Source organism: Hylaeus volcanicus, chromosome 5, assembly GCF_026283585.1.
Source record: "Hylaeus volcanicus isolate JK05 chromosome 5, UHH_iyHylVolc1.0_haploid, whole genome shotgun sequence".
Taxonomy (NCBI): Eukaryota; Metazoa; Arthropoda; class Insecta; order Hymenoptera; family Colletidae; genus Hylaeus; species Hylaeus volcanicus.
Genome location: NC_071980.1, coordinates 26,375,238 through 26,388,842, shown reverse-complemented (window position 1 = coordinate 26,388,842; position 13,605 = coordinate 26,375,238). Strand labels below are relative to the sequence as shown.

Here is a 13,605-nt window from a genome sequence, read left to right as displayed (position 1 = left end):
CGCACAAACTGTGTTTTTGTTTCATCGTAGTCGATACTGGGTGACCGAAATGTAAGGTTCTCCGAAAGGATAGCCTGGCTTGAATTGGTTTTTTCTTAACAGAGAACAATTTATTAAACTATAACGAGAACTTTCATTTTACAGCGTTACTTTACAGTAGTTGGTGCATATCACTTCTGCTTACAAAATATTTTGAAGTCTTATTCTCTAGGAATCTGTCTTCCACGGTATATCTACACCCGCATCTAAGGAATTTTCTTCGGTAATTTTATCAATGTGCGTTCCTTAAACCTATACTCCATAGTTTATCCCGGTACTTGGAATCGCTGAGCGCCAAGTACAAAATTCGTAGAAAAAAAAAAGATGTATAACGTAAATATATAGATATAAATGGTCTACGGATTAATCCTAAACAAAAAGTGGGATATCGTAGAATCCTGTAAATATTCGTAAAAACGAAAGATCAATTGAACGTTTTCCGTTTTGGTAGAATTTCTCAGTCCGCTCCATAAATAAATAGAAATTGTACAAAACATGAATTACCCTATTTCTGTTTAAAACATTTCCTACAAAAAGTTCGGCACATCGATTTTATACTCGAACCTTTCCCTCGATGATGTCGTTGTACAACTGCTCCGTCAGTCTGACGTAGACACCCGACTTTTCGAGGAAATAAACTGGGTCCGTGATCTGCAATCAGAATTGTTAATTTATTCGCTTTAAAATACGCGCGAATCGAAAGAAATGTAAGCAAAATAACGCGTTACCGTTTTAATATTATAGCCTTCTTGCTGGAGATTCCTCTTCTTCAGCTTAAACGTACCTAGGGTAACAAACATCCTCGTTTACCGGATCTAGACATATTCGAAACATAGATGATTGAAAAACTTGCCAGTTATCGGCAGCTCTGATACAACTCGGACGAAAAGAGGCCTAGCGTACGATGGTAGCAACTTCTTCACAGCTTCCGCCATTTCATCGATGTTGAGGGTATTATTTGGATCGTAAATAGCAACCATTCCGGCTTTGCCTTCGACTTTGGGTATCTATCGACGTCACAGAGTGTACAGGAATAATTTGTTCGCTATAGAATTAACTATTTTTTATATCATAACATCAGGACGATATTTAAAATCGGCACTCGTCCGAAATATTTTCGTCTCTTACAAAATATCGTTCGTCTCTAACTATCAATTACCTCGACACCGTAAACGGCTGCATCTTTCAAACCGATCGCATTGCTGATGACGGCCTCCACTTCGCAAGTGGCAACGTTCTCGCCGCGCCACCTACGACGGTAATTATAAAAATTAAATGATCGTTGACGAAAGGAATATCGAGGTATCAAAAAGACCGAAAGACTTGCCTGAAGGTGTCACCGGTCCTGTCCCTGAAGTAGAAGTAGCCGAGCTCATCCATAACCAAAATATCACCTGTTCGAAAAACGCGTTTTAATCATGGCGCGGATGTTTTCTCGCGGTTGTCGTACAAATAGACCGTTTTTGTTTTAACGAATCACCGACCAGAATTGAAGACGCGGTCGCCCTTCTTGAACACGTTGCGGAGGATCTTCTGCTCGGACGCTTTGCTGTCCACGTACCCGATGAAATCGTTCACTACCTTCTTCGAGTTTATCTTCCCCACGAAAACTCCCGGTTCACCTAAAAAAAAAGAGAACGTATGGTAATAATAGCGAATACCGTCCTGGACGAAACGCCTATATTCGCCGAGAGACACAATACGTTCTCTCACTCGTAACGCGACAGGAAGTCTCCAGAATCAACGAGACGAACTATTCAAACATTACCCAACCTCGATAACATCGTCCAGCGTAACTTGTCGCACACTCTCGGTAAACTTACCAGGTTTACACCGTACACATAAACCATCCGGTCCTCTCACCGGTTCCCCGGTCTCCTCGTCAACCTTCAATAGACCTACAGGATAAAAAGAACCTGCGTACAACGGCACGAACCCCACGGCGCCAATTGTGTTGTCGATGTTGACTGAAATGAAACGAAAAGATATAATTGACTCCTTCGAATTCACGATCGAGGCATGTAAGCGAATTCTGTCGAGTTACCAAGGTTCGAGTTCCCTTCAGTGGCGCCGTAAAATTCGCCAATTTGCGGCACGCCGAATCTGTCCACGAATTTTTTCCAGATGTTCGGCCTTAGACCGTTTCCGTACATCAGTCGGACTTTGTGCTTGGTATCGCAAGGCCCTGGCGGAACGGCCAACAGATATCGACAGAGTTCGCCGATATATTGAGCGATCTACAATTGAAAATTTCGAAAATCTTGCTCAGGCGTTGTGCGTCGTTCAAGTGCGATCGGCAACGCATTCGGATAACTTACCGTGCATTCGTAATGGACACAGTCCGGCCAAAATTTGGAAGCGCTGAAACGTTTACGTAGTACGACAGTGACACCATTCAACAAAGCCTGGCCTACTCCGAGCACTCCTCCCGCCGTGTGATAAAGCGGCAGCGAATCGTAAATGCGATCCGTAGGTCGCACGTTTAACATCGAGTAAACGCCGCAAGACATCAGCATAAATCTGAAAACGCAATCCATTAATCATCGATGTTTCTACTGTAGAGAATGTCTCCAAATATAATTTAGATTTTTTTACGCGGACACAATCACGAGTCGTAAAGTGTAAAACGATACGTGAACTTGTGATCTCTGTTACAAAATTTAAGAGAAGATATAAAAGTATTCGATAAAAATTGGAAATGCATGTTTTGAAGTTCCCCACCTCAGGTTGGTGATAACGGCCGCCTTCGGCACCCCAGTGGTGCCCGACGTGTAGATGTAAATCAATTTGTCACGTGGACCAAGAGCAAGGTCGTCGACGAGAGGTGCCGGATCGATGCTGCGGATTTCCGTATTCAGATCGGTCGCTCTCTCCAAACGCTGCGTCTCCGACAAGTCCAACCACTGATACAGAGGCAAGTCCGAGATTTTCTCCCTTATATCACTAATCACTGAAGAAAAAGACATTATACGCCTCGGAGCTTATTTCGCGCTCTCCAGGTAGCACAAAACGCCAAGAAAATAGAATTGAACGTTACCATTTTTGTATTCCGACCCAAATATTACGGCCTTGCAATTAGCCGCCTTCAAGCTGTGCACCAGAACATCCTGGCGCAGATTCGTGTTGATGAGCGCACCCACGAAGCCAACCTTGCTAAGACCCAGCCATATCCCTACGTACTCGGGACAACTGTCCATTATCAATGCGACACTGTCCCCGCGAGACAAGGATTTTGTGCGGAAGTAACGTCCCACGCGATTGCTGTATTCCTCCACCTGTGTTGGATTCGAGAACCGAAACACAGTATGTAGTACCTGCTTCGAGGGTGTCAGAATCGAGGATGTTAACGACTTACATCCCGGAAGGTCCATTCCTTGTCCTCAAATATGAAAGCAATCTTGTTGGGGTGAGATGTGGCGATATTGGTGAACACCTTCGACACCGTCCACCCTCGCGATTCCCACCACCATAACACCATATTCACTCGAATGAATCTGTAGACACCCCTGTTACGACAGAAAACGTCTATTCAACCCTTTTCTCCCATCGTTGTTTTACATATATATATATATATTTCTCGGTAACTATTTAGCAATTACAACGAAGCATGACGCGACTCCGCGTTTCAACCTACGTCAAACCCTCCACTGTCCGAGGGTTGGTTAACGATCGCGCTTATCGGGTAATTCGTCGAGGAGAATTAACATCGATTCGAATAGGTTTGATTCGATGTATTCCGCGCGGCACGTTTATGGGAAAGGGGTCAGTCGGAAAAGGATTGAATGAAACGATTAGTTGGGAAGCGAATAGAGGTACGACCGATGAAAACCTCGAGCATGTTGCCTGAGTCGATAGTAACTCCTCCCTTCTCCTTGCCACACTCCCCTAATGTCACATCGTTTCCTTTCGGAATCAATTGGTTAATATCGCGGCCCGACACGCGCGTGACATGTATCACACGAGCGCAACCTTTCCGTCATTGCTCCTTTGACACTTGTCTGATTGCGGCACTATCAGCCGAAGACGTTTGAAAATTTTCGTCAACCGCAAACAGACGTTTCAGAATTGCGAATACTCGCTACGGTTCGTGGTAAGCCTGCGTGTAAGCTCCAACTTGAATGGTGAACAAATTGTCAGGAATATCGATGAAGGGCTCGTATATCATTCATCGAATGAGACGAGTGGTTTTGTTGAAAGGACAAAGAAACGATAGAAATCTGCCCAGTTACTCTTAATTCGAACTTCTTCAACTTGAATGGTGAACAAATTGTCAGGAATATCGATGAAGGGCTCGTATATCGTTCATCGAATGAGACGAGTGGTTTTGTTGAAAGGACAAAGAAACGATAGAAATCTGCCCAGTTACTCTTAATTCGAACTTCTCCCCTCTCGCGTACCGTCTTCTGAAAGATTACGTTTCTCTTCACCTTCGCCCTATGAATCACGGAGGAAGTAAATGTTGCCGTCTCGGACGATTACGCCTTTGTCAAAGCTCTCGTATCGCGGTGAACATACGACACCAGTGGTCGGACCCTAGCAGTGCTTCCACGGTGATTAAATGAAATCAAATAAAATAATGAAGCACGCTGCGTGCCAGGAGACACGAGGATAACCTGCAGCTGTGGTTCGTCGCTCGCGGTTTCGTTGCGATACGTTAACCCCCGAGGCGTTGGTTCGTTAACACCTGTGTAAATCGGGAACTGGTACTCGTTAGTGCTCGCGAAATTCTCGATGCATCTGTATACATCATACAACCATTCCTCGAAACAAGTTCTGCCTGAAAAAACTTTCCTATTTCTAAAAATAAAAAAATTACTCATCTAGCTATATTTAAATGCCACGCGGCCTCTATGCTGAAAGCAATTACCGGGATCACGGTTCGAATAACAAAAATGAAAGAAATACCGTGCAATAAGAATACTTCTACTAAGCGCCTACCGTATCGACAGCATGTCTGAGACTTGGAAGCACGCTACGAATCGTGTCACTGAACGATAAGTGGTTTGAGCAGCTGCATGTTTAATTATCTCGAACAGTGTAATTGCCTTTTCCACGATAAATCATTTCCTAAGACACTATCGCAATATTCCGTTTCCTTGGTTTTATGTGTTCAAGCCAGACGTTACATGTATACGACAATTAATTGTACGTAACGTAACATAAATAACATGTCTCTTTGTTGCCTGTACAAAAAGAACCCGATATCGTTAACAATTTTCTTAAAAGTAATATTTGAACGCCGATTAGATATTTGGCTTAAATCGTTGTCAATCGTGGAGTTTATACTTTGTTTAATTCGCATTAAGCCCCCGTAATGAGGGAAAAATTCTCAAGACAAAAAAAAATGTGGTCTTGTAGGAAACTGCACTGTATACAGTAAATACGGCGCAGGGCAAATGAGACGTTTACTCTTCGAGTCGCGATAGACCAACGCTTAATGGAATGTAAACGTTGGTATCCATCACTCGTTCACGAACAAGGACGCACGTTCAAGTGTTTATTCTTCGCATCGAGAGAGAGAATTTTGCAAATAACGATCACGCACGTTACGAGTTTTGCTTGCAACGCGGACAGTGATTATTATTAGTTCGCGATTACTTCTTGTGGGAGTCCTAAAACGAGAAAGGTGAGGCGCCGAGGATTCGAACCCACGATCCTCGGATCCACAGTCGACCGCGTTACCTACACGACCAGTCCCATACCCTACGGTTCGTGCTCTCATTGAACTCCATATACTTCGACTATGGGGGGACGAGACTCTTTTTCTACAGAGAAAAAATGAGAACGATGATGACGCATTACCAAAAATACTTAAGAATGATACACCACTGTAATCATAAATAAGTGATTTATTATTCATTGAACATAATTACTGATTTTTCATTAATCGTCATTTTTAACACTGATTCGTTCAATGTTGCGATAACATTCGTTTCGTGAAGCAGCCGTCCTGTAATTGATTCCTGACGAGCCTCAGTCGTGGAACAAGGAAACGGAGCATTTTCATATAAACGGCATTGATTAAATTCCCCTCTGACGACCAGCAATAAATCTTCCTTCCCGACGAAGCTCAATTGTCGAACCAAAAGAAACAAGCAACGTATGGCAATCGATATCGGAGCATTCCGTCATTTCAACTAGCATGCCGTGACAAATGTCCGAACGATTTAATTATCCGCGCAGGAATGTTTCTGAAACATCGTCGTTGAGTGGAGACACGTGAAGTACGTCGGTTCATTGCTCCAAAGTCTGTCTTCTTACTCTGCTTTTATTGATCCAATTCGTTTCGTATCGATTCCATTGTTTTCGAGGTTAGTGACAGCATATAGATACATACTCGTGTTTCGCATATACTCTTTCTTTACTTTGAATAAAACCTAAACGATAGGAAAAGAAATTCTTTCAATCCGTTCAGTGTTCTCGTTCGGCATCCGTTGTTCCCATAAAATTCTGCCCAACTCTGGTTCTTGAGTATAATTGCGGGATCAACATCAATATCATTGAAGAAACTGTTTAAATTCCATGCACTTCATATTGGCTGTACAATGGTCGTGTCGCAGCTGCACAATGCACGAGATGCATCCGCCGACGAATGTGTGCAGGCTGATAGCCGAACAAATACACGCGGACGATGTATACTGGCACGGTGTATCAATTAAGGCTATTGATACCCGAGATGCCAGGGAAGACGAAATTTTCTCCGGGGTGTCCTTAAGGGAAGATGGACAAAATTTAATTTGGATATTTCATTGAACGTTGATCGATATTTTTATCGCGCTGTCCGTCACCGTCTCGCGTAGCGGTCCATTCCAAAGATTTTCGACACCGTTGTGTACTATTTACGCGGACTTTGGATGTACTTTATTTTGTCTTGACTAAGGACATTTTTACTAATTTACTCGTGTCTAAAGTTCGAACGTAAAACTAAAATTCTAATGTTTACAGTCATAGATCAACAGTAATTACTCTTCCAGTAACGACATAATAAAACATGTTACAGATTTAATGTGGACATTTTTATGTTCTACGAAGCAGCAGAACTGGTTATTTATACCTCGAAAATAATTATTTTTACTACCCATAAAACTGGTACGTACAACGTATATTACCAAGTATTTTACAGCAAAGAAAACATTGTAAAACAGGAGTAATAGCGTAGTATTTGCATTTGATCGACAGAGATTGATTTATAGAACTTACGTTTCATAAGAAATCATGTTCGTAAAATCAATGTCAAACATCTGGCTACTTCTGTGAATTATGTAACGTTTACCAACAATTAGTTACCTACGTCTCGCAGGAGACGCGTTCGATTTCCTTCGAACCGTGCGCATATGATTGGCGTCGACTAAACCGAACCGATATCCGCGTCGATGTGACTCAACCATCTACATATTTATTTCAATCGATCGAGACGTTCGTCTAAACGGCTATTGATCGATGAGGGGTGGACCTGATCACGCATCGTCTTGGACGATGGACTCTCGATTCCGATTCGCTGTGCAAAGTCGAGTAAAACGCGGATTTCAGAAGAAGGAGATGATTTTTAAAATGATATCGCCAAGAAATAATTTCTGGGAAAGGAATTTTAAATGGCCTTTAAGACAGACGTCTTTGAATATTTTTCTGCCTAAAGCAAAGTCGTTTCACGCATTTTTAACGTTTTGACCATTGTACACTCTTAAAAGTAAACACACGATTAAGTGACCACGTTTATTGTAGGTAGCTATATATCATGAAAAGAATTATCTATGATCAAACAATGTACATGGATATTTTTGCTATTGAAATAATTTTACCTAATAATGATTCATTTACAACAAACAATGATTCCTTTGTTGGTTCTTTCACTTTGATTTTTAGAAGATTCGATATTTCATATTGTTCCGAACCGCTCAAAATAGGTGGAAGGAGAGGCAGCTGATCGAATAAGGTAAAGATCATGTCGTATACAAACTAAACACTTCATGTATAGCTTCTGGAATACAGAAGTCCGTACATTGAAAGTGGAACTTGAAGTAAATAAAAATCATTTCATGTAAGACTGAACAGAAAAAGGAGGTCACGAGAATCTGTTTAAATTTCTATAAGCATGCCTGTAAACGCGTGTCATGCATCGCGAGAGACAAAAAATGCTCGTTCTCTCGTCAATTTTTATTCAATGTTTCATTTATGCCGCTTCTTTGGACGTTCGCTATCTTAAACTCGTGTAAACACGTGGTTCTCCGCGCATTAGCGTTACACGTAATAACCCAGATCTCGTTGTCAGAAAATTTACGTATACACCTGTTTCTCTATCGGCCTGGATGTTGTGCGTAATTTGATCAAAACCAAACCTTTGATAAAAATATTCATTTCTTCAACCAGTGTTCTTGGAAAAGATTATCAATGGCGTTAAGGAACATGTTTTTCTCATTTCTGAAAGTTGATTTTTACTCTTTCTCGTTTTATTTACGAACGTCGATCCTATCGTTTCACTGACAAAACAAAATTATCTCCCAAGATTGCTATCGGCTGGCGTATATAATTTCTGATAGCCACCACTCGGTGAGACTTAACCCTTTCGCAGTTAAGAGAAGTATAAGTACGACCACTAAATTCATTTACTGCGATACATTCGCTGTTTTACTAAACTGTTGTAAGAGTAGGTCTCTTGTTAGCAACCGTATTCGAATATCGGTAGCGATTTCCATACAGTCGTGATTTTATTTTATTCGGTCTGGATAATAGCCTATCACACAAACAGAAAACTAATTTTTATAATAGGTAGTAGTGTGTCTGTGGGTCCACGCAACTCGTGCATCTCGATTAACTCCCAACGTGCGCATTAAAGAAACATTTTATGCAAAAGCTGCACGATTCTAAATTGGAGCGCGCCGCAGCGGAACGATCGGTACGAATGGAAAGTACCATCGATTACTGGTTCGAAGGAAGATTCCACAAAGGTTCGTTTCGAGATACTCACAGCACATCTCTAGGTAAGGTCTTGTAGAGAGCGCAAATGACGCGTCGGCGGTTTCCGGTGAGCAAATAGGCACCGATAAATACGGTCAAAGCCGCGATCACCACTTCGTGCGCTCCCATGGCTCCGCGAGAGGCGTACGCGCACTGATCAATCTATCGGCGCGCGATCGATCGTTTACACGGCGACGCAGAAGATCGTTGCTCGACGAAGAGAAACCCCACCGACGATAAGATCGAATTCGTTCGCCGTGCGCTGAAAGTTCGAGCACACCGAGCCACAACCGTACGACGACTGAACGAACGCGTGCATCCGCACGGTTATCCTTTGGCTCGCGTGTACGTGTGTAAGTACAAGCGTACTCGTGTCGTGGAACGTACAAGTGATCGTCATTGATATCCATTGGCGTAGCCCGCGGAGATTTCTTGGAGAGGATAGTTGGAAATTTGAATTTTATTTAGTATCACATTAAGAATTAAACGAGCTTCAAAGGTTCGCTAAATCGATCGACGGCGCTGCTCGCGAGCATAGGTTATTAACATAAACTCTTATCGATATTTTTATGGAGCGCGAACTTTGCGCATTTAACCGCTATCAAGCGCGGCGCAATTTTGCTTTTGGCAAGAACTTACACGCACGCGTTCTTTGGCCTACAATATCCACTGACTTTTACTGATAAAGCTGATTAGATCTCGCGCAGTCGTGGCTTTTCGATCGACGCGATGTTCGTACAAATTTACAGCACAACGGAGAATTAACTAACACGGATACGAGGAATGTAGATAAGATCGCGAACAGTCGAGGTGATTGTAAATAATTGGAATATGTCGTATATTAATAAATTGGTTAAAGAAGGAATATAGACGAACAATCGTGACGATATCGTCGATCGTTAGAGTCAGGTGGAGGAAGGTGACGCAGAGACCGCGGTGCGATTAAAAATAATAAGATATGTATTTATATAAACGTACGATTATAATACACGTATATACTCCATGAAAGACAGGTACAAATATACAACGTTGGTTCGTAAAGAATTGGATTTCAGTCTGGAAGGAGCTCTCGGTCACGAATATTTCACGACGATGGATACTGAAAAATAAAACGCCAGTGATACGTATACGTAGTTTACGTGTCCGTTGATTGGGGAAAAAAAGAATGGAAGCGAGACTGGGCACGTCGAGGGAGCATGAAAAGCGATAGAGAATGAAAGGAGATGCGCGTTTCAATAAAATCCTCGTACGATGAAAGAAATTTCGCGTCGACTTGGTTGACTTCGTCGCCTGGGTGATAATTTCAGATGAAGAAAAAAGCTAATGAAACGGAGTAAATTATATTAGTGGAGAACTAGTGAATACCTGATATCGAACGATCGAAGCTCGCTACACCGTGTTCGCTATCTGAGTACCAGGTAAAGCACCATGATGTCCAGAACTGAAAACGATACGCGTCGATCTGACTACGTGTGCTGCGTTAAAACGATCTTCAAATGACGACAAATGATTTGCAACGAAAAACAGAATTGTCCAGAGAATAAAAGAGAAAGTTTAGAGGGAAACAAAAGAACGGCGTGTGGTGAGCACGGACGTCAACCGAGTGCTTTGAACCGGAAATGCTCGATTTTTAATTGATATAAAAATCCTACTATTGTCAAATGTTGAACCGATTACAAATGCAACAAAGTTTCTTGACTACTCCTTTGTGTAAATTATAGCCTCTGTAATTGTAAAGCTCAATTTAGCTGACTCATTTCGCGTTAGAACTTATCTTTTACCGAGGAATAATATTTGCCGTATCGGGCATTCCTGCTCCAAAGCAGAAGTGCGATAAGAGGAATTCTGTTAACAATACGCATACACTCATGCATGCTCAAGCTGACGCTCGAGTTTACTTATGTACCGATGATGCAGACGACGACCGTCACCGTGATGGCGACGAGAATGATTCTCGTCTTGAAGTTCTGAAGCCACGCTCGTTGCTGGGCCCTCTTCGCAGCCGCCCTGAACTCACCCCCGACCATGGACAAGCGATCACTGGCTTCCTGAAGATCCTCCAGCCTCTCGCCCCGCTCCATCACCTTCTGAACGTTATCGCGCATCACTTCCGTTACCTCGTGGATTTGCAATCGGACGCTTGAATCGATAAACGTACATATTTACGACCAGGAATCATAATCCTATATATTTCTAACGTCGGGTGTAAAACAGAGAAACGGAAGTCACAGTTACCTGTCCATTTTTCCATCCGTTTTGGACGTGTTCGTCTCCGTCGTGGATGTACTAGGTTGACTGAAAAAAGAAAAAGAAGAAATATTAATACGTATAGTAATAGATTTATATTGAATCTGTATTTGTAACGCTCGCGTAAGTTAACTCACTTGAACAGCATGTTTTCATCAGGATCGCTATCGTGCTCCAGCAGCAACTCCTAAAGCAATGCGAATCGATTCAAAATTCCCGCCACGCAGCGAGATCTCGACGCAGCGCGCATCGATGTCATGGCGAACGTAAACGCAAGCAACGAACACTCACTTTTTCGTCCTTCGCAGCGGTTTGTATGTCCTCCCTGGACAAATTCCATTTGCTAGCAGCCGACATTTTCCCACTTAGGTATCCTGTCACCTGTGCTGCGTAAAACGAGTGATTAATTCCGCCGCGAAACGGACAGATCTCACGGTCACCGCTTCTAGCACCCGGATACTACAATCAAGACGTAGCCATTTTATCGTTATGTGCGTGGATGTACGGCGATCCTTTAATAAATTCCCCTTCTTCTTTTCAAAGCTCTAGATGGCGTTATTCAAATTAGCGCGCAGCGCTTTGGTTAATTTAAATTAACGAAAGCCTAAAGTCACTGCCAAGGGTACAGAAATTTTAGATTAAACCCAGTTTTCTTAGACTGTGATGGATTTTAATCAATTTGAACTCTACGAGGGGAATAATGACTCGCAATAGGAGTAATATTAATGTTAAAACTAGCAAGTAAATATTAGACGTTGAATACAGGACCTCCATGTATTTCGCAAGCAATGATAACAAGAATTGTGAAATACTTTTATTTCTCGCGGCTATAATACTGTATATCTATATGTATAAAAAGATGAAATGTGGCGCCATCGGTGGCAAAACGCTCAAGTTTGTCGAGAAATAGTTCCCATTTGTCGTCGCTAGATGCCGCCACCAAGTACTGCTTTACCGACATTTACGATATATTTATAATATTCGCATAATCTATTAAACTACGTCTAATAACGAACTTGTAATTATATTACAATCGTTTTAATACTAAACTACACCTTGAGAAACGCTTTCTGATGTACTTTTTTTCAATAAGATTTGTTTTGTACTAGTCGCGACATATACCAGCGGATATCTCAAACTACTTCTCGACAAACTTGAGCGATCCTGTGACAGATGGCGTTGCGTCCTTTTTATAGCAGTTTTCTTCTTAGATCGATAACGCGATTAAATTTAAATTACTTCCATGTACTGCGATATTGATAAAGAATGAATTTTAGGTAAACAGAGTAGAGTAGAGAAACACTTGTCGCGCATATTGCTTTTATTTCGACGTAAACACGCAAAATCTAAGTTCTACTACAGATATCCAGTAAAATACGATAGTTAGCAAAATAAATTGATTGTCGTGTGAACGTACAGGTACTCTGTTCAAAACCAATATTAAACTTAGGATTTTTCAATGGCCCAAAGGTCGAGAGAAAAAAAGGAAATTATTCTTTGGCCGAGTTCCTCGCGCTCCAGGTGTCGGTTTTTATAAAGTCGGAAAACGTTGATCATGCGGATGACGGATTGCAATGAAAAGTGCCAGACGAGCTTGCGCATATAAAAATAGACCAACCTTTCGGGGTTTCGTGGTGGTTCTGAAGTATGCATCTTCGCGATTACGATGGAACGATTGACAATGCATAAGGGGTCGAAGAGGAGCGAGAGGGCCTGTTGCGTTAATATCGAGGTTCATCGGGGATCGCGAACAACGACAAAAAATTCCAATATTTTATGGAACGACGAATCATCTTCCAAGAATATTCCAAAGCAATTCTCAAACTTTCTCAGCGTTTCACTTTTTTATTCTCTACAGCCATTTAGCCTATATTATTTTAAAAAATATATGCAGAACCTCGAGTAGCTTCAATTTATATTGCTTCTACTTACTTGTTGCCGTATAAGAACCGTAAATTGTTCGTACACAACCCGATGATGGCGATTAATTTTTTCAAAGAAAAGATACTGCATTTATTCTAATCAAAAACATTGTTATTTTTTTTATATAAAAGCAACATTGTTTTATATCATTACACGGCTCTTTGGCATCTGGCCAAATGAAACGTAGCTGAATTCTAGTGACTGTTTTTACACGCAGTGTATTCTGATATTTAGTTTAATGGTAATATTTTTGATTAGGTTCCGTCTCGAAAGATTGTTGAAAATTTCAATCAAATATATAAAGAGGGCCAAACCATAGGGGTCGAAAACGTTTCGTTTGCATATACTACATAGCATATTAAAATGGTACAATAGGTCTATACACACACACGCACACATATACCGACAGGGAGAGACGTTCCTCCCGTCTTATACGTTTTT

General features: G+C 41.7%; 2 protein-coding genes across 4 annotated transcripts; both read right to left on the bottom strand.

The window, feature by feature from the left end:
* Positions 1-84: 84 nt before the first annotated feature.
* On the bottom strand, positions 85-9,306 carry LOC128877250 (long-chain fatty acid transport protein 4). 2 transcript variants are annotated; one of them, XM_054124398.1, is made up of 14 exons: positions 9,005-9,306; positions 3,395-3,545; positions 3,077-3,314; positions 2,761-2,989; positions 2,358-2,559; positions 2,084-2,276; positions 1,863-2,006; positions 1,524-1,661; positions 1,367-1,433; positions 1,199-1,289; positions 893-1,046; positions 768-823; positions 544-690; positions 85-437 (listed from the first exon to the last, which is right to left on the bottom strand). In XM_054124398.1, the coding sequence occupies exons 1-13, from the start codon at positions 9,121-9,123 to the stop codon at positions 592-594; spliced, it is 1,881 nt and encodes a 626-aa protein (XP_053980373.1). In that variant the 5' UTR covers positions 9,124-9,306; the 3' UTR covers positions 85-437; positions 544-591. The 2 variants fall into 2 exon arrangements, with proteins under 2 accessions (XP_053980373.1, XP_053980372.1); XM_054124397.1 differs by having other exon boundaries at positions 85-690.
* A 625-nt stretch (positions 9,307-9,931) lies between these two features.
* Positions 9,932-11,744, bottom strand: LOC128877256 (uncharacterized). Of its 2 annotated transcripts, XM_054124409.1 has the most exons (6): positions 11,533-11,744; positions 11,379-11,428; positions 11,230-11,289; positions 10,901-11,133; positions 10,360-10,435; positions 9,932-10,093 (listed from the first exon to the last, which is right to left on the bottom strand). In XM_054124409.1, the coding sequence occupies exons 1-5, from the start codon at positions 11,596-11,598 to the stop codon at positions 10,398-10,400; spliced, it is 447 nt and encodes a 148-aa protein (XP_053980384.1). In that variant the 5' UTR covers positions 11,599-11,744; the 3' UTR covers positions 9,932-10,093; positions 10,360-10,397. The 2 variants fall into 2 exon arrangements, with proteins under 2 accessions (XP_053980384.1, XP_053980385.1); XM_054124410.1 differs by lacking the exon at positions 10,360-10,435.
* Positions 11,745-13,605: the final 1,861 nt, after the last annotated feature.